The sequence below is a fragment of the Alligator mississippiensis genome, chromosome 2 (assembly GCF_030867095.1).
Source record: "Alligator mississippiensis isolate rAllMis1 chromosome 2, rAllMis1, whole genome shotgun sequence".
Taxonomy (NCBI): Eukaryota; Metazoa; Chordata; order Crocodylia; family Alligatoridae; genus Alligator; species Alligator mississippiensis.
Genome location: NC_081825.1, coordinates 60733473 through 60751753, shown reverse-complemented (window position 1 = coordinate 60751753; position 18281 = coordinate 60733473). Strand labels below are relative to the sequence as shown.

Below are 18281 nucleotides of genomic sequence, written 5' to 3'. Positions count from 1 at the left end.
AATTCAGCTGCCAAATTGGGCCGAATCTCCTCTGAATCAAATCAGCCACCGAAGCTTTGCACAGCCCTAATATTCAGCATGCTTCAGGTTCAAATGTGCCGCCTACCAGCTCAGAGTAGTTTTTAAAATAGATAGGAATCTGTGATAATATCCATGTAGTAAATACTTCCAAATGTTTTCCATGCGAGTCACCAGTGTGACTAAGTTGTTGGTTTGTTTTTTTTTTCAAGAAAAAATACTTTCCCTTTCCTCTTATTAAAGTAGCCAAGCATTTTTACTTCTTAATGTTTTACACTGTCACTTGTAAAGCACTCATAGAGAGATTATATGCCTTTCCCATGTAAAAAAACCTGACTGTTCCAAAGAGATGACAATCTTAGTACTTGCTCCTGTGTACACACCCAAGTGTGAATACCTGTGCTCACGTGTGCAAGTACTTCTAGATGGCAAATGTAATATAAAGAGCAAAAGAAATAATGCCACCAGCCTGCCAATTTTTGCTTTTAGTTTACCTATGCTTTTGGCTTATTTGGTTATTTGTGGTTTCCTATTCAGTTTTATACCTTTTCCTATCTAGTATTTTTAAATCATTTTGCTATGTTTTTTGTATTCGTTATCAATCATTTGTACTATTTCTGTGTAAAGGGCTTATTTGCACAAACTCCCACCAGTGGCTTCACTCTGTCTGCCAATGCCTTCCAACCCTCCTGTGGGCTGTCAGGAACTAGAATTATGAAAGGCCACTGTGGAGGGTGGTGAAAAAGGCTTCTTATAATGCTTTCTTCCATTCAAGTTAAGTGCCTTTTCTTAATCTTTCCTTGAAAACTCTGTCTAGTCAAAGCACTGTTGTTAACAAGTGGGATTGAAAGGTGGTATATGGCTCTCAGTTGTATGATCTACTGCCCCATGTTTCTTGGGGTCAGGCTTCTCTTTAAACATCCCTATACCTTTTGTGATAGCTCTGTAGTGACTCATCATATGTGAGTAGACCCTGGAATAAATGCAAAGATATACCTATTGGATTGTATATTGGGTGCCATTATGTTCCTTTTTTGTAGAATATACTTGTGTGTGTACATGCATGTCTGTGTGTGTGAGTACTGTGGTGGGCATCTGCCCTCAGCTACTTTTATAATGACCCCTTTAAATGTCCTTAGTTCAGTTGCACCTAGGATAGCTGTGAGAGTATTTAAAAAAGCAGAATTATCTTCATGCACACATCTTGCTAATACTAAGTCCTTCCTTTTAGCGCTTTCCTGGGTTTGGCTTTGCATCCTTTTTCCATGGCCCAGATTACCCTTTTCTTCCAGCAGGTTTGACAATACTCTCGCAAGCTGTTCTTCTCCATTCCCACTAAACGTGAGAACAGCAGCTCTGTCCCTGTGGGTGCATCTACACATGACACTTGAATGCACATTAGTATAAGTTAATACGCATTAAGAGCATGTGTCTACACATATGCACCATTAATGCACATTAAAAATTGTAAAATTAGGCTATTCGCAAATAGTTAAAGCGCATTAACAAACACGTAGACATGTTAAAGCTCGTTAACACTGTGTGTATCAACTGCTTTGGGACTAACTTTAATTTACTTTCAATTGAACCCAGAGAAAGCAAGAAAACTCCCTACAAAGATGAGGCAGATATGGAATAATGTTAAAAATGGCCTAATAAATTATTGATGAAGTCTAATTTCATGATACATCTCCTGTTTAACTAAACAAAATTGCGTTATAATACAAAGAGATGACAGCTGAAGCTGATAATTATCCTGATGTAATTCTTAAAAAATATTTTCATACTTGTAATGGGATATACTACCCCTTTCAGGAAATATGATTCAGTCAGTGGTTAGAGTGCATTTGTCAGTCCACATACAGTGTTATTACACTTTAATGCCTGCACATGTAGACACCTGCCTAAACCCGCTTGTGATGTCGAAGGTCTTATGGCTAGTGCCACCCGTCAGTTAGGTAGCCCCTCCCCTCGTCCCGCCTGCCACGACTTTGCTGGTATATTATTGTGAGAGGGTTCCAGTGGAGTTCTTATTAGAGGGGTTCCCTGACATGGGTGTACTCGCAGCTGTTGCCTACGGTGTTCCGTCACCCCTACACCCTGTCCACTCGCCAACTGATCATGTGCTGATGGGATGGTGACCTTCGGTCCTCTGTGGGCTTGCCCACTGTTGGTTTCACCAATGCAGGGACTCGGACTCAGCTGTACAACTTGGCCAGCTCGTCCTCTTGTCTCTGGCTCTTCCGCTATCTCTTTGTGTCCTTCACTCTTAACTTCTCTAGAAATAATATTCCCCTTGGGTAGGGAGGCTCCCAGAGCTGCCTTCCCTTATCCAGTGGATTCCAGGGGATTCTGCCCCTGTCCCTGACTCTATTTCTCCTAGGGGCAGTGCTGGCAAGTGCAGGGTACCTTGTCGTTCCCCTTGCCTCCCTCCTCTCAAGGCGAGTACTGGCCTCTCCCTGCTCGCTCCCTGTTGCAAGGCAGGAAGTTTCCCCTTGCTTTCCTCTGCTAGTGGTTTAGAGGCTTCTCCTGCCTCTTGCGCTGGTACGGCACAGCCTAGCTGGTGCCTTTCCCCAGCAGGAGCCTCAGCACCCCAGACGTGCTGCCTGCTCTCTCTCCCTCTCTCTGGCTCCCCCTCCCCATGGGTGCTGTTGGAGGTTTTAAACTTTCCCGCAGTGGCCATATTGGCCGCTGCAATTTGGCCCAGCTGTCTCCCTTACTGGGTACAGCTGCTTAAATAGCCGGCATAATGCCGGCTTGCGTGGCTGTAGCTGCAGCTGCCACCGTGGTCTCGTCTCTGGCACCGCCGGGTCTCCCGAAGGTAAGTTACCCCCTCCAGGGTTCTGTTCTGGGGTTTTGTCTGCCCCGCAGCCTTTCCTCGCCCCTCCTTGCGCCCGTGACGGCAGTGCGCCACCGTCACACCGCTTAATGTACATTAAACTCATGCGCATTTAAATTTAGGTGCACTTAAATGTGTGTGTAGATGTGCCCTGTGAGACTTTTGGGATGCCTGATAGAATGAAATATGTCTTGCCTCCCCGTCCTGGACCCTTCAAGGAACAGTCATGCTCCTCATTCTTTCCTTGTAACTGCCTCTATTGGACTGGGGACTAATTGGAAAGGGGTTGTCTTGGACTCCTAACCAATGCCTGAATCATATTTCCTTAAAGGGCTAGTATATCCCATTACAAGTATGAAAATATCTTTAAAAATGACATCAGGATAATTATCAGCTTCAGCTGTCATCTCTTTGCATTATAATGCAATTTTGTTTAGTTAAACAGGAGATGCATCATGAAATTAGACTTCATAAATAATTTATCAAGCCATTTCTAACCTTATTCCATATCTGCCTCATCTTTGTAGGGAGATTTCTTCCTTTCTTAGGGTTCAATTTAATTTAAAACAAAAATAAGCCTGGGTTCCTCAGGACAGAAGCCCTGAAAAATTAAATTTTAATAGCTTCTGGACATTTTTTAAAAATTGAATCAGGCACCTTATGAGAACATTGACTGTATAACTTCCAGTTACCACTGCCTGGCTGGAAGACCATAGGTCATATAGAAAATTGATGTGGGTCTGAATTGGTATTTTGTTGCAGCAATTCATAAAATATTAATTATGATAAAAGGGTAGATTTTGTAGGTGCATAGATTTGGGAGAGAATTAAAATGCTCAAGATAAAGATAATTTAATTTTGTTTATTTATTTCTATGCACCAGTCAAGCAGGCAGTTGCCCACCTGACACATTTAAAAGTAATACCACATTAAACTAAACTGTGTGCTACAGACAGCCTGTATGTACCATGGGAAGAAAACATGTTTCTTGTGATGAGCCTTTGTTGAACAAATGCTTGATTGAAGAAGTTGCTCTGTTCAGCACTGCCAAGATCAGTACAGCATGGGCTGTATGTGTGCCATAGCTGGGAGTCCCTGCATTGTAAATACTCTGGTCCCTCTTCTCCCCCCTCCCAAACAGTGGACTGCCTGTGCTGCACTGTACCCAGGGAGGGCAGGAAGCAGAAGTCAGAGGATAGAGGAGAATCCCAAAAGCTCTAGTGGCAGCAGCAGCTGGGGTGGTGGGGGAGGGCACAGGAGCCAGCAGGCACAAATTAACCCAGGGGAAGGCAATTCTTTCAGGTGGAGGGCTGCTTACCGAGTTTTGGCAAGACATTGAGTCCCACCCCTTGACAGGTGCCCTGTTCCATGGTTGCCATCTTGGGACTGGACGTCTCACCCCCTGACCCAGGGGTGGGCAAAATATGGCCCAGGGGCTGGATCTGGCCTGCCAGGCCATTCTATCCAGCCCATGAGACCCCTAAAAAAATTAGAAAATTAGTATTTGTTTACTCCTAGCTGCCTGTCAAAGATGACAGGAGCCAGGAACAGTAGGACCCAGGGGAAGCCAGTGGCAGGACCCAGCAGCAAGGCCTGCCCAGCCCCCCTCCCCCCCCCCCCCCCCCGTAACCAGAAGTCCCTGCCTAGCACCAGAGAGGGAAATTTGGCCCTCAGCAGCTTGCCAAAACCTGGTAAGTGGCCCTCTGCCCAAAATAATTGCCCATCCCTGCTGTAACCCCTGACATTTGCCACCAGAAGTCCCTCCCCTTGCCCCCTGGAAATACTGTTTCAGCAAGAGTGTTTGCCATCTTGGAAACAGAAAAATACCAAGTTATATTCTAAAGATTAAACATCTGTTACAACATTCATTAGTTTAATTTCAAAAAATATTTTTGTCCTGATTTATGTGTTTGTGTAGTGTACATAGAGGTGATTGTATTATAGCTTAAAATGAAGTCTTACCCTTGTATGTTGTGGGGGGGGGCATATGGGTGGGTGAGTATAGGTTTGTGAGGGGCTGTCAGGATGTGGGGAGTGAGGGAGGGTGTGTGTGTGTGAGGGGTGGGCTTTGTGAAGGGATGGATAGGTGTGAGGGGTGTGAGTGTGTGTATATGTAGGTTGGGGGAGCATGTGAGTGTGTGTAGATATGTGGGGTGTAGGTGGGTGTGGGGGGAGGGGTGGCTGGGGAGGGTTGTGGCATGGGCTGAAGAAGAGGGTTTGTCCATAGCCTCCCTCTGCCCCCCCCCATGGCAGGCTCCACCCCCTGCCAGAACTCCTCCAGCCTGGGCTCTGGACTCCTGCCACTCCTGGCCCTGGGCTACCAGTGTGGGCCCCATGCTCCCACTCGCTGCTACCTCCCCCTCCATCTGCCACTGCTGCCCTTCTTCTGCTGCTTCCCCATCCCCCTACTGCTCGCCACTCTGGCACCATGTGGTTCCCAACTGCATGGCCAAGACCACAGGACACAGCAGGAGCCAGACCAGCCTAGCTGGCACCTAATGGAGCTTGCCAAGAATTGCAAGGGGCAGGCCAGCTCCTGCTGAATCCTGCGACCTGGCACTACAGTTGGGAACCACATGATGCCGAAGCAGCAGGCCAGGGGGTAGAGGGGAGTGGCAGCAGCGGCAGGCAAGGAAGTGGGGAAATGGCTGTGGCAGGCAAGGGAGTGGCAGCGAGCGGGTGTGCAGAGCATAGCAACAGCTGGGCAGGAGCACAGGACTGATGCTGGTGCACTGGGGCTAGGGCCAGCGGGGGCTCAGAGTGGGGCGGCAGGAGCGCGGGGCCTGGGCCGGCTCCCCCACTCCCTGCTGGTGCAGCCCAGCTTGGCTCCTTAGAGCTCCTGACAGCTTGGGCCCCGTGCTCCTGCTGCCTCGCCCTGGGCCCTGCCAGCCCTGGTCCCAGCACACCAGCACAGGCTCTGCACTCTCGCCTAGCTGTTGCTGCACTCTGCACACTCGCTTGCTGCCACTCCACCAGTGCCTGCTGAAGTTATTTCCCCACTTTTGCTGCCACTGCTCCCCTCCATCCCAGTGCCTACCGCTTCAGCACCACATGGTTCCCAACAGTAGTGCCAGGACCACAGAAGCCGGCCTGGCTTGACCCAGCCCTGAGGACTGGGGTGATTGTTTATGGTCCTTCCTGCCTTTCCCCTCCCCGCCCTGCTCTTTATTTGAATTTCCATCTCTGGCGGAGGGAGGTAGGAACAGTCCCAGGGTCCAAGGCCAGAAGCCTCTGCTGGGCTGGGGCTACGGGTGGGACGGGGCTGAGTGGGTCTTGCTGCTATGGCTCCTGGGTTCTGCTGCTGGCTCCCTCTGGGTCCTATTGCTGCTGGCTCCTGTCATCTTTGACAGTCAACCAGGGGCAGATAAATATTAATTTTCTAAATTTTTCAGGGGCCCTACGGGCCAGATAGAATGGCCTGGCAAGCTGGACTCGGCCCACAGGCCGTATTTTGCCTGCCCCTGAATTAACCCCTTGCAGGCCCCATGCAGCTTAAAGGCCGTAGGTTAGATGCCCTGGCATAAACCACAGAATTTCACCTCATTACCTTTGTTTTGAATCTAACTGTTAGTGTTTGGCTAAAGTGTATCTTCTAAGAAAGCATCCAGTTTTAATTTGAAGGAATTAAGTGGTTTATTTACTGAGAAGGCTAAACTTTTATTTTATTTTTTATATTTATTTATTAATTTTATTAGTTATTATTTTTATTAGTAAAGCCAAACTTTTTATTTACTGAGCAGGTCAAAGAACTATTGACTGTGCTGTAGACCTATAGCATTACTCCTGCTTAACTGGAGTTGGATCATGGTTGATTTCTGTGCTTTTATTCCACTCTCCATAGGACTAGACCTACACATGAGTTTTAGCAAACATGAAGTGTTAGATGGATGGGTCAGCAGGGTGACTGTCACCCTCTACTGCTTCTGCAGGTTTAAGCGATGTCTGTCTATTTAGGTACTTAAATGCACCTCAGCTATAGGATAGGAGAGCTTCTGAGTAAAGAAACAGTGCATTTTTTTCTATTTTTCTCATCTATGAGAGAGAATCCTGAAAGTACATATTGGTATGTTTAAATGGATGGGCTGGCTACATGATTGTATAGGAAGAGCTATAATATATGTTGTTCAGGTCATTTTGTTGTCGCTGCACAAAGCAAAATTTTCAGTATTATTACCGAAAGCATTATAGTGGCACCTACAGGTCCCAATTAAAAAATAATTCAGTTCTAATTTACAAGGAAGTACACTTTTATCTGAGAGTTTTAAAACAGAGGAGGAGGTTTATTAACAATTCTACTATATATATTTTTGTCTTTCTTAACAGGAAACTCACATTATTCTCTTCATGGCCAGCAGAAAAAATAGACTTTCTTGTTCATTGCTCCCTACGGAGATTTTACAGGTTGTTGTTGTTATTAAAATACAAAACATTAAAAACTGAAAAAGAATGCTTTTCCCATAAACGTAGATAGACTTTTTAAAAGACTGGTGCAAACATAACCTTATTTTAATAATGCCAGAAATGTTCATTTTGGAGTCTAGTTGTAGAAATATAATTATATGTGTGTGGTTTATATAAATAAACAAACAAATAAATAAATTTGCTATTTCATCAAGAGTCAGAAACACGTGAATATTAGTAATGATACTTTGGGTTCTTACTGATGCTGGTTTCAGAGAATAAAGAATGAAGCACCAAAAATGTAGTTTTTCCCATAACAAAATGAAGCACTTCTAACCCTGTTACAAAAAAGTGAACATTGATATTTTTCTTCTCATTTGACTAACTTTTATAAGGAAAACTAAAATATTTATGCTGTGTGTGTAAATATATGTAGATTTATTAAATGAACCAACCTTTTCTGCTTATTCCCAGAAGTCCAGAACCATTCCATTATGACATGGAACTATTATTGCAGCAGTTCTCAATCAGGGAACTATGAGACCCTTTCAGGGGTCTGTACTTGTATCCAGATGACACTGCTCCGCATGCCTCATGTGAGCCAGATCAGGAAGTGGCTGCTACAAAAGCATGCACTCCTGCCTACTTTATATGTATCAGATAACTTGAATACAGGCAAGAGCCTGGTCTCTTGCTCAAGGGTAGATTCAGAGGTGATGCAGTAATATGGCTGCACCCCACTTTCAGATTGGATCATACCCTCAGAGCCCCTGTGGACTTTTTTAAAGTTCCCAAAGCATATAAGAATCCCTCCTATCTCTCCATGTTCAGAGGCATGTTCCCTTCCCTTCCCTTTGCCTCTCCTTCCACCAGCTACTCAGAGCATCTCTTTTTCTTCCCTCCCCTTCCTCCCCTCCCCTACTTGCTGCTACTGCTTTCCCTGGTCTGCTGGGGTGGAGGAAGCCTTAGCTGGAAACAGTGACAGCAGCAGAGGCAATGGGCAGGGAGATTGCCCCTTCCTGTGCCTGCTCCTAGGGGGACCTCGCAGGGTGGCAGAATCCTCCCCCCAGCCATCTCCCCTGCTACCACTGTCAATGTCCCAGCTGAGCCCAGCCACCTTATAACCTGGCTGAAGTGGGCAGGCTGGACTTGAAGTTTCCACTGCCCTGGGACACCAGAGGAAATAGTAGTAGCAGGTGGAGGAGAGGAAGAAGGGGAGATGCCTCTCAGAACAAAGAGAGAGTGGGGATTCTTATGTGCTTTGGGGACTTTAAAAAACAAGTTCCCAGAGACTCTGGGCATGGTATGCCTACACTGGTGCTAGGGGAGAGGCGGGAAACCTGGGAATGGTGGTGCAGCTACCCCTGTACCACAGGTGGCTTCCCCTGCTCCCCCACTTTGCCAAATCCTGGATTCACCCCTGCTCCTTCTTTAGCCCTTTCCTGATCTGGTTCCACAGAAGGCATGTGGGACAGTTTCACCTGCTCATGGCTGCAGCAGCAGCACCCAAGTTGAAAGCCACTGAGGCATGCTTCTCTGATTTCTATCAGGATGGTTCCTAAATAGGGTACCACTCAATTAAAAAAAGTTATGGAGGGATAGTCTGAATCTAAACAGTTTGAAACCATTGTATTATGAGAACATTTTTGTCTTATTGCCTCTCTGAATCCTGTACTTAATGTGTATGTATGAGAAGCTTGTAGATACACTAACAGCTATTACATTTTCTGCTTTCTTTAGGACAGGAACTACAGTTGTCCCAGACAGCTTGAACTCTTACTTCCTAGTAGTTGTAAAATCAGTAAGTATATTCAAGTCACTTCATATGATAGAAATGTAATACTGTTGTTTGTGATCTAAAAACGTAGGTAACCATAGGTCACAATGAGGAATCAAACTAAAATCTGAATTTAAGAAAACTTCTCTGACTATAGTGCTTATGAAAAAATGTAACATCCATGAAACTATGGAATGTATTTATGTATGCAGAAAGGTTGGTGCAAGAGCTTGATGTGTACTGATGAAACGTGCAGATGACACAAAGTCGGGAGGCATTGCCAAAATAGGAGGATTGGATTACCAGGGCGCATCCACACATGCAAGCACGTGCGCTTGCAGCAGCTCAAATAGAAGTGGTGCAAATATGAGCCTGGGCTTTTTGCCTCTGTGCATGTGCTCAGGCATGCACTTTGTTGTGGAGCAAATTGTGCCACTTATGGCAAAATAACCCTGCTTAGCTCCTGCCAGATCTGTAGCCAAGGGAAGCTAGAGCCCAGGGCCAGCACCTGTGCTGTCCCCAGAAGTATAAAAAGCTTCCCTGCCCTGGTCCCATCAGTACAAAAAGCTGCCCTGGCAAGTAGCTCAGGGCTACTCACTCTCAGGAGCTTCTGGGGCCCTGCCAATTGGTACCTGGGGACACTACCCCTTGTACTAGATGGACTGCTGCAGCAGCATCCCAAATCCATTTTTAAAAATACCCCCAAATCCATGTTCTTCCACAAGTAAAACAAAAGACCAGTCTACACACGCACGCACGCACGCACGCACGCACACGCGCCCCCTAGAGAGAGAGTGAGAGTGATCAGATGGGCAATGCTTTATTGGTATATTTACTATTTTAAAGCAATTTGGAAGCCTACCAGTGTCTCTATCATCATGATAAAATAAATTCTAAATACCTATATGTGTTGAGGTGTGCTTTTGGTTTTCTTTGCACATGATGGGTATGTGATGGGGCGACGTGGTGTTTGCAGGAAGGGGGTGTGAAGGGGTATGGGGGAAGGCGGGTGGCTGTATGGGTGTGTGTGGAGGGATGTGCGTTGGTGTGTGGGTAGGTGTGGGGCAATTGCTGGGGGGACTGTGGGTGTGGGGGACCTTGTGGAGGGGCTGCTCAGGAGGGGTGGGTCCCCTGGCCCCCACAGGGTGCAGCACCCCCACCCAGCACATGGAATGCCCCCCCACAGGGCCCCAGCTCCCCCTGGAGGGCTCTAGCCCCCCCTGCCCAGGGCCCATAACTTACTTTTCACAGCAGCAGCAGGAATGGGGCACTCTGAGCCTGCTGCTGCCAGCTCCCAGCTCTCAGGGACTGTGTGACGGGCCCAGCCAGGTCCTGCCAGCCCTGGGGACCCTCTGCCACCCGGCTGGGCCAGTCCCTTGGTGGCAGGACCTGGCACGGCACGCGGTCTCCATGTGCCGGGCCCAGCCAGGTCCTGCCAGCCCTGTGGCTGCTTGTGCTGCCCGGCCAGGCCGGTCCCACAGTGCATGGTCTTGCGCGCCATGGGACCCGCCCACCCAGGAAGCACAAGTAGCCCCAGGGCCGGCAGGACCCGGCTGGGCCTGGCACGTGGTCCCTGCGGGCCACCAAGAGACTAGCCCAGCTGAGTGGCAGAGGGTCTCCAGGGCTGGCAGGACCCAGCTGGACCTGGTCTGGGTCCTGCTGCTGGGGGACCGGCCCAGCCAGGTGGCAGAGGGACCGGCAGGACCTGGTGCGCGGTTCCCGCATGCTGCACTGTGTCCCGCCTCTGCTCCACTGTCCCTGTGGGGAGGTGGTGTGCAGTGGGACCTGGCCCAGCCCCATGTGGCTTGCTAGTTTGGCTTTGCACTGGAGCAGGTCTCACGGCTCTGGGAGGCACTGCTCCTGTGTGCGCCTCCCGGAGCTGTGCAACCTGCTCAGGTGCAAAGCCGGATTACCGAGCTGCACCGATCTGGGCCAGGTCCTCCCCCCACATCCCGCTGCCACTCCTCACCCACCCACACCCATGAACCCCCACCCTCCCACTTACCTTGGACAGCGCTGGGGGCAGAAGAAACACCAAAGAGATGCTCTGGCTGAAACCAGAGCATCTCTTTTGGAGGACTGACTCCTTGCTGGCTCCAGGCATGGTCTGGGACTGTGCCTTGCTCCACGGTTCTGTGGAGCATTTTTTTTTACCCTTGCATATAGGAGTTTAACTTTCTCCCCACGTTGCAAACTTTTTTTTGCTCAAAGGGGTTTGAGATGGGGCAAGAGGCACGTGCGCGCTTGTCTGAATGTGCCCATAAAGTGTTTTTTGCCTCCATGGGTGTGCATTACACATGCATACTTTTACCTGACAGGTTTCCTACCATTGCAGTTGCCCAGGTGGTGCAGGAAGCATTATATCTTATGCTCTTTCTCTTGGCATGTTGTAGGTTCTTTTTTTTCCAAATGCTTTGTGACTGTAGTAGGCAAGAGGGGCTGGAGTAGATGATCTTTGGGACCTTTTGAACAAATGGTGGTCTGTGAATTTAGGGAAATGTACTTAATGACCTAGGAGGTCTTTTCTATGAGACATTTGTGGTCCATCAGAGCCCATCAGGGCACCTTCAGGAAAATTTTAAAGAACTTTTTATTTGGGCAGGCTTATACTAGGAGGTGTTAAGTTTTGTGGCACTGTGAGACATGTGTGGTTTGTTGTTTACTACATACTGTTCTATTTTAATAAAATCTGCAGGATCAGGAACATGCAGCAAATATATTCTATTTGGAGGTAGCATGGAGATCCCTTTTGTCCACAACAGTGTTTTGAAAGTTTTTAAATCTATTATACATCTTAGATCATATTCAGTCATGACAATTATGAAGAAATAGCTCTCAAATCATATTGGGCCACATTTTAGTCAGCATCTGTTTTGTTCATTCACAAAACAGGAGCGGAAAACTTGATCTAGAACATTCATCAGTTATTTTAAAATGTCTAGCAGAAGCTGCATTGAAAATGATATTTGCCAGTTTTTGTGGACTGCCATTCTTAGTTTATCACGAGGGAAATTCTGAATAGATAAATATGTTATTTATTCTTATTCTACATAATTTAGTACTGCCTTAAGGAAGTAATTCCTAATCAGGAAAACACTTATGTACATGAGTAAGCACTCCTGAACAGGGACCAGCCCATTTTCCAGCAGCAGAAAGCTGTTGGAAAAGGCTGTCTTATGCTTTAGTAGAATAGTAAGAAGTAAGCTTTAGTGCATGATAGAAAAGACAGGGCATTTTAGTAAACTTTTTAGAACACCCTGGCAAAAGTTTGACCAGCAAAAGCCATTCCTGAAGCAATTAGCCCCAAACCTTGAATAATTTTAGAGAGGTAAATTTTCCAAATGGTCCATGTGGACCTTGTATAATATCCATGTCATTACTATAACATTTTAAATTCAGTCACATTTATGCAGTGAAAATTTCTCAGAGTACCCTGCAAATCTAGCCCTTTTTGAAGATGTATTTGCATCTGTAAAAGCTTCTATTAGAGGAAATGGAATCAGTCAATAAATATCAGCAGGACATGCACAATTTTATACTTGTCAAAATACAAGTTTTAGGTGGAACATAGAAAGGAGCAATGATGACCATTTAGGACTGTATTGATTAATAGGAACATCTCCAAATATTATTTATACCTACTTATAATCTCCATGTATTGATAGGGTCGATGTCTGGTAGCAACACAATTAAATCAAGAGAGAATTTCTGCACACTCCAGTAAAATGCACAGTTTTTCTTCGCTTCATAAAAAAATTATTGCACTATCTTTGTTAGAAGAAAAGAAGGATTTCGCTTGGAGGCTCTTGAAAAGTAAGTATCTGTCAGGTGGGCTAACAAGCTAGGTAAGTACTTTAAAACTTAATTTGGGGCTTAGTGGTCAAGTCTACATGAGATGCTGACTGTGCAGTAGCCTGTGAGTACTGCACAGTCGCGTCATGTGGCAGAAAGCATGACATGATGCTACTGTGCAGTTGTCACTCGCTACTGTGCAGTCAGCAGCATAAAACAGCTGTTCACAGACTGCAGAGTGACTCCATTTACTCCACCGTCATTTAGTACTTGTTTATACAAGTACTAAATGATTGTGCAGTAACAATTGCACAGTTTCGTGTAGTTGCAGCCAGTAGATAGCAATTCTGAATATTATAACCATTTGTTCTATGTAAGCAGCAGGATAGTTAGAAGAGCCTAGCAGCTAGTTGTAGAAGGGGATGTGAGGCAATGTCCTAATTTTTTTAATGCCCTGCCACAAAATGAAATTCACTACCTCAGGTTAGGCACCTGGGTTCCCTCTGGGTGCTTAAGAGTGGAATTCTCAGCAGTCAGCAGTCTGCGCAGGCTGGTAGGTGATGCTAAAATGAGGAATGTGACTTAAGCCCCACCTTCCTTAGGTATTTACAATTATGAACTCTCTCCTGGAGTTAGGTGGACAAGGCTCTTTGGGTAAATGTGATATTTTTTATTAGACCAACTAAGTAGTTGCAAAAATTGTTCTTTGTGAACTTTCAGGCACAAACACCCTTCTTCAGGCATAAGGAAAGTCTGCTGGAGTTTTGTGTTCTCCATGGCACTACTTCACCATCAGGGCAGCTAGGAGCTGGAACCGACTTCCAAAGGAAGTGGTATTCGCCCCTATCTTGGGGGTCTTCAAAAGGAAGCTAGACAGCCACCTAGCTGGGGTCATTTGACCCCAGCATCCTTTCCTGCCTATGGCAGAGGGTTGGACTAGATGATCTGCTTACATCCCTTCCAACCCTACCACCTATGAAACTATGGTAGAGTTAAGCACTTAAGTTGTTTTATAAAACCAGGTAGGATTCAATCCTTTCTTTGGAGAAAACAGTGACAATACTGGAAGTATTCTCCCTTCTCATCCAGTAGCACTGTAGTTAGAGCAGTTATCTGAGATGTGGAAGACTGAAGTTTAAATCCCTCATCTGTCTTTAGGGTCTAGCCTTTATATTGGTGTTTAAACACTCTCAGAGGAAGTGGATCCCCTGAAGCTAAGAAGGGTTTAGACCCCAGGCTTCCTGTTTTCCTGAGCAAGTGCCTAACCACAGGCCTATTGAGGAAAAAGTACAAGTGAACAGTGGGTTTTGTGCTTTATACCAGCAGTGCTAAACCCCTGGCCAATGGCACCATATAATCTGGCCCATGGGGCTTCTCCTGGGTCTGAAAATGTGTTACTGCGGGAGCAGTGGCAGCATTAATTGCTGCTCCCCTGCTGCCAAATATGTGAACCCATGGGGAGCCCCATGGCCTGGATAGTGTGGTCCTACACACTAGATTTGAGAGAGAGGGTGGCACAGGGCCAAATCCTGGCATGCAAGGCTGTACCCAGGCATCAGAAGACCTAATTGGTGTGTGCAGGGCCAGGTGAAGGGGTGTGGGCCCAGGGCTGTTTAACCACTTAGTGGGCCCTAGGCAAACAAAAAACCAGGCCCTGGTCCAGTTGAGATCCCCCTCCCCACCCCAGTGCTGATGCCTGTGGGAAGTGGGGCTCAGAGCTGCTGCTAGGAAGCAGCACTGTGGCAGTGAGGCCAGTGGATGGGAGGAAAAGGGAAAGGAAGGGAAGTGAACCAGGCCATTTTTGCTGCTACTGCAGGCCTGGTAGAGGCAGCACAGGGCCCAGTCTGTAGACTAGCCCTACATCACTCCTCTGGCCCATGATTCCAAAAGATTGAGCACCACTACTTTATATGGAACATAAAATGAGGGAGAAGCCCTCAGTTAGCCACTTAACCTTCCCCATGTCTTATATATAGGCTTTAGGAGTATATATAGTTGCCTCCTTGCTGAGTGATTTGTTTATTTGGATCACCATTGGGAGGCGCCTAGGTCTTCCCATTCACAGTACAGGAAGTCTGGACATTTATTCATAGTTGGTTTCATAGTTTCATAGTAGGTAGGGTCGGAAGGGACCTAAGCAGAGCATCAAGTCTGACCCCCTGCCATGGGCAGGAAAGAATGCTGGGGTCAAACAACCCCGGCTAGGTGATTGTCTAGCCTTGTTTTGAAGACCCCCAGGGTAGGGACAAGCACCACTTCACTTGGAAGTTGGTTCCAGCTCCTAGCCACCCTGACTGTTAAGTAGTGCCTCCTGATGTCTAGCCTGAATCTACTCTCAGTCAGCTTATGGCCGTTGTTCCTTGTTACTCCTGGAAGTGCACGGGGGAAACAGAGACTCTCCCATTGCCTGCTGCTACCCCTTGGCAAGTTTATAAGTGGCCACTAGATCCTCTCTCAGCCTTCTTTTGTGGCGGCTGAACAGGTCCAGGTCCCGTAGCCTCTCCTCATAGGGCCTACCCTGCTGCTTCGTGATCATGCGAGTGGCCCTCCTCTGGACCCTCTCAATGCTATCCACATCCCTCCTGAACTGCAGTGCCCAGAACTGGATGCAATACTCCAACTGCAGCCTGACCAATGTTGAAAAGAGGGGGAGGATCACCGCCTTGGACCTGCTCGTGATGTATCTGTGGATGCATGACAAGGTGTGGTTAGCCTTCCTGACTGCATCCCCACATTGGCAGCCCATGTTCATCTTGGAATCATTAATGACTCCAAGACCCTTGTGACAGGGGGCCTCCCGGGGCCGAGCTCTGTGGCCCGCCCGCCTGTCACCGTGACAGCAGGACTACTCAGGGCTGAGCTCTTCATGGCCCGGCCACCTGTCTCTGGGCAACCACCCGCTCATCTCGCCCGCCACGCCTTTGATGATAATCAGTTCAATTATGATGATAGTTAAGCGGGAGGCTGCCCTTCGACTGCCCCGATGCCCAGGGGCACTCTGTGGCTCCGACCTCCCCTACTACCGCAGCCCAAGCCTCGCAGATGGCATCATGGTGTTCAACATCTCACCGGCCCCCGCACTGGGCTCCAGAATCTTCCGTGCAAGACCCCACTATGGTCTTCTCTCCTCAGGCGGCCACTCCGCCGCCAACTGGGCTACCTCACCCCCCCGAAGCCTTGTTCCCCTCTCGGGTGTGGTTCCCCCGGAACCTTCGGCTACCTAGCCCTGGCCCACCTCAAGGCCAGTCGGGACCCCAGGCCCCTGGCTCTTGGGCGTCCCTCGCAGTGGGCCCCCGGCCCTTTTGACCCTCACTGGTCCTGGCCCCAGCATGGGCCAGTCGAGGGGACTCTCCCCTTCGGGCTGGGTCTCTCTAGCCACTCTCTACTCCTCGGGCCTCACCGTGCCACTACTCCCTTCCTCCTAGGAGCAACCGCGGCACCTCGCCCCCCTTACTCCCACTCCCAGGGTCCGCCCTCTCTGGGCCCCTCACAAACACAGGCCCTCTCGGCCCTCATAACCCTGGCCCTCTCGGCCCTCATCCCACTCAGGAGTCACCCACCCGGTGGTGGTGGGAGCTAGGGGTTAAGGTGTCCCGACCCGCCTTTCACCAGGGTGATCACTGGCCCGGCATTTCCTGGGGGCTCCCGCGCCACTGAGAGCCCCACCAGACCACCCACTCCCGGCAGGGTGCAGTTTCAGGTCATGTCCAGGACCAGGAGCCTCCTACCATCCCCTTGCAGCTCCCCCTTACCTCCGGGCATTCACCGCAGCCCTAAGGCCAGGAGATGTTGCTGCCTGACCTCCTGCAGCCAAACTGCCTAGTTTATATAGGCCCCAAAATGGCTGCCCTAATCAGGCACCTGGAGGCTGCCAGCTCCAGGCCCCTTAGTGGCAGGAGCACCCTGTGCTCCGCCACAACCCTTCTCTGCCTCTGTGCTGACAAGGGAGTTCCCCAGCCTGTAGGTATGCTGCTGGTTCTTCCTCCCCAGGTGCAACACCTTGCACTTGTCCATGTTGAAACCCATCCTATTCTCATCTGCCCACCTCTGTAACCTGTCCAGATCTAGTTGTAGCCTGTCCCTCTCCTAGCATGCTTACTTCTCCCCACATCTTAGTGTCATATGCAAAGTTGAACAAGGTGCTTTTCACCCCTCATGCAAGTCACCGATGAAGATATTGAACAGTGCGGGCCTGAAGACTGAGCCCTGGGGAACCCCACTGCCCACATCCCTCCAGGTCGAAAATGACCCTTCCACCACCACTCTCTGGGTGCGGCCTTCCAACCAATTTGCAACCCATCTGACTGTGTAGGCATCGACACCAAAGTCACCTAATTTTTAATGAGGATGGGGCGAGAGACAGTGTCGAAAGTCCAGAAAGACTACGTCTACTGCGACACCTGCATCCAAGGCTTTTGTGACCTGGTCATAGAAGGCAACTAGGTTGGTCTGACAGGACCTGCCTCTAATGAACCCATGTTGATTGCCCCTAAGCATAATCTCCCCTGCTGGTCCCTTGCAGATGTGCTTCTGGATAATTTTCTCAAAGAGCTTCCCCAGGACTGAGGTAGACTAACAGGCCTATAGTTTCCTGGGTCCTCTTTCTTCCCTTTTTTGAAAATGGGGACCATATTGGCCCTTTTCCAATCCTCTGGCACCTCACCAGAGCACCATGAGTGCTTGTAAAGCTGTGCCAGGGGTCCCACAATGACCTCTGCTAATTCCCTCAGCACTCTGGGGTGGAGATTGTCAGGACCTTCTGATTTGAACACATCTAGTCCTTCCAGAAGTTCCCTGACTAGGTCCTCACTGACTCTGGGTCTGGCTGCGCCTCCCCTGGGTCCGTCTGGAATCCTAGTTGGGGGAGATGTCCCTGTCCGTGCTCAGAAAAATGGAAGCAAAGAATCTGTTAAAGAGATTAGCTTTGTTGTCCGGTGCTACCACCAGTTACCAAGCATCTCCTGTAGAGATCCCACATTACTTGGTACCTTCTTTTTACCCGCTATGTATTTAAAAAAGGACTTGTTATCTTTGATCTGGGTCGCTAGTCCCAGTTCCATCTCTGCCTTAGCCTTCCTAACAGCCCCCTTACAAACTTGAGCAATGGAGGTATAATCCTCCTTGGTGATGGCCCCTCCCTTCCATTGGGTGTACGCCTCCTTTTTGGCTTTGAGACATTCCTGGATGCTTTTGGTGAGCCATGGGTCAGCTATTCTGACCCAGAACACCTCAGTCTGCCCCTCCTCTGACCCAGTGCTGTTTGCTGAGGATGTGTATTGCTCTTTGATGTAGAGCGCCACACCTGCACCTTTCCTCCCTGTTCTATCCTGCCTATACAGCCTATAGCCCTTGATGTTTACCACCCAGTCATGCATTGGATCCCACTAAGTTTCAGTGAGCCTCACTATGTCTGGGTTTGTGTTAGCTAGCAGGAGGGCAAGTTCCTCCTGCTTG

At 48.4% G+C, this 18281-nt stretch overlaps 1 protein-coding gene across 1 annotated transcript in view; it reads left to right on the top strand.

The window, feature by feature from the left end:
• LOC109281590 (hypothetical protein) overlaps positions 1-18281 on the top strand; it is a 116771-nt gene that overhangs the window by 71448 nt on the left and 27042 nt on the right. Inside the window, exons 7-9 of the mRNA XM_059721761.1 lie at positions 7181-7258; positions 8999-9059; positions 12701-12848. Of these exons, the coding sequence (XP_059577744.1) occupies positions 7181-7258; positions 8999-9059; positions 12701-12848 (287 nt within the window). The remainder of the gene's footprint in view (positions 1-7180; positions 7259-8998; positions 9060-12700; positions 12849-18281) is intronic.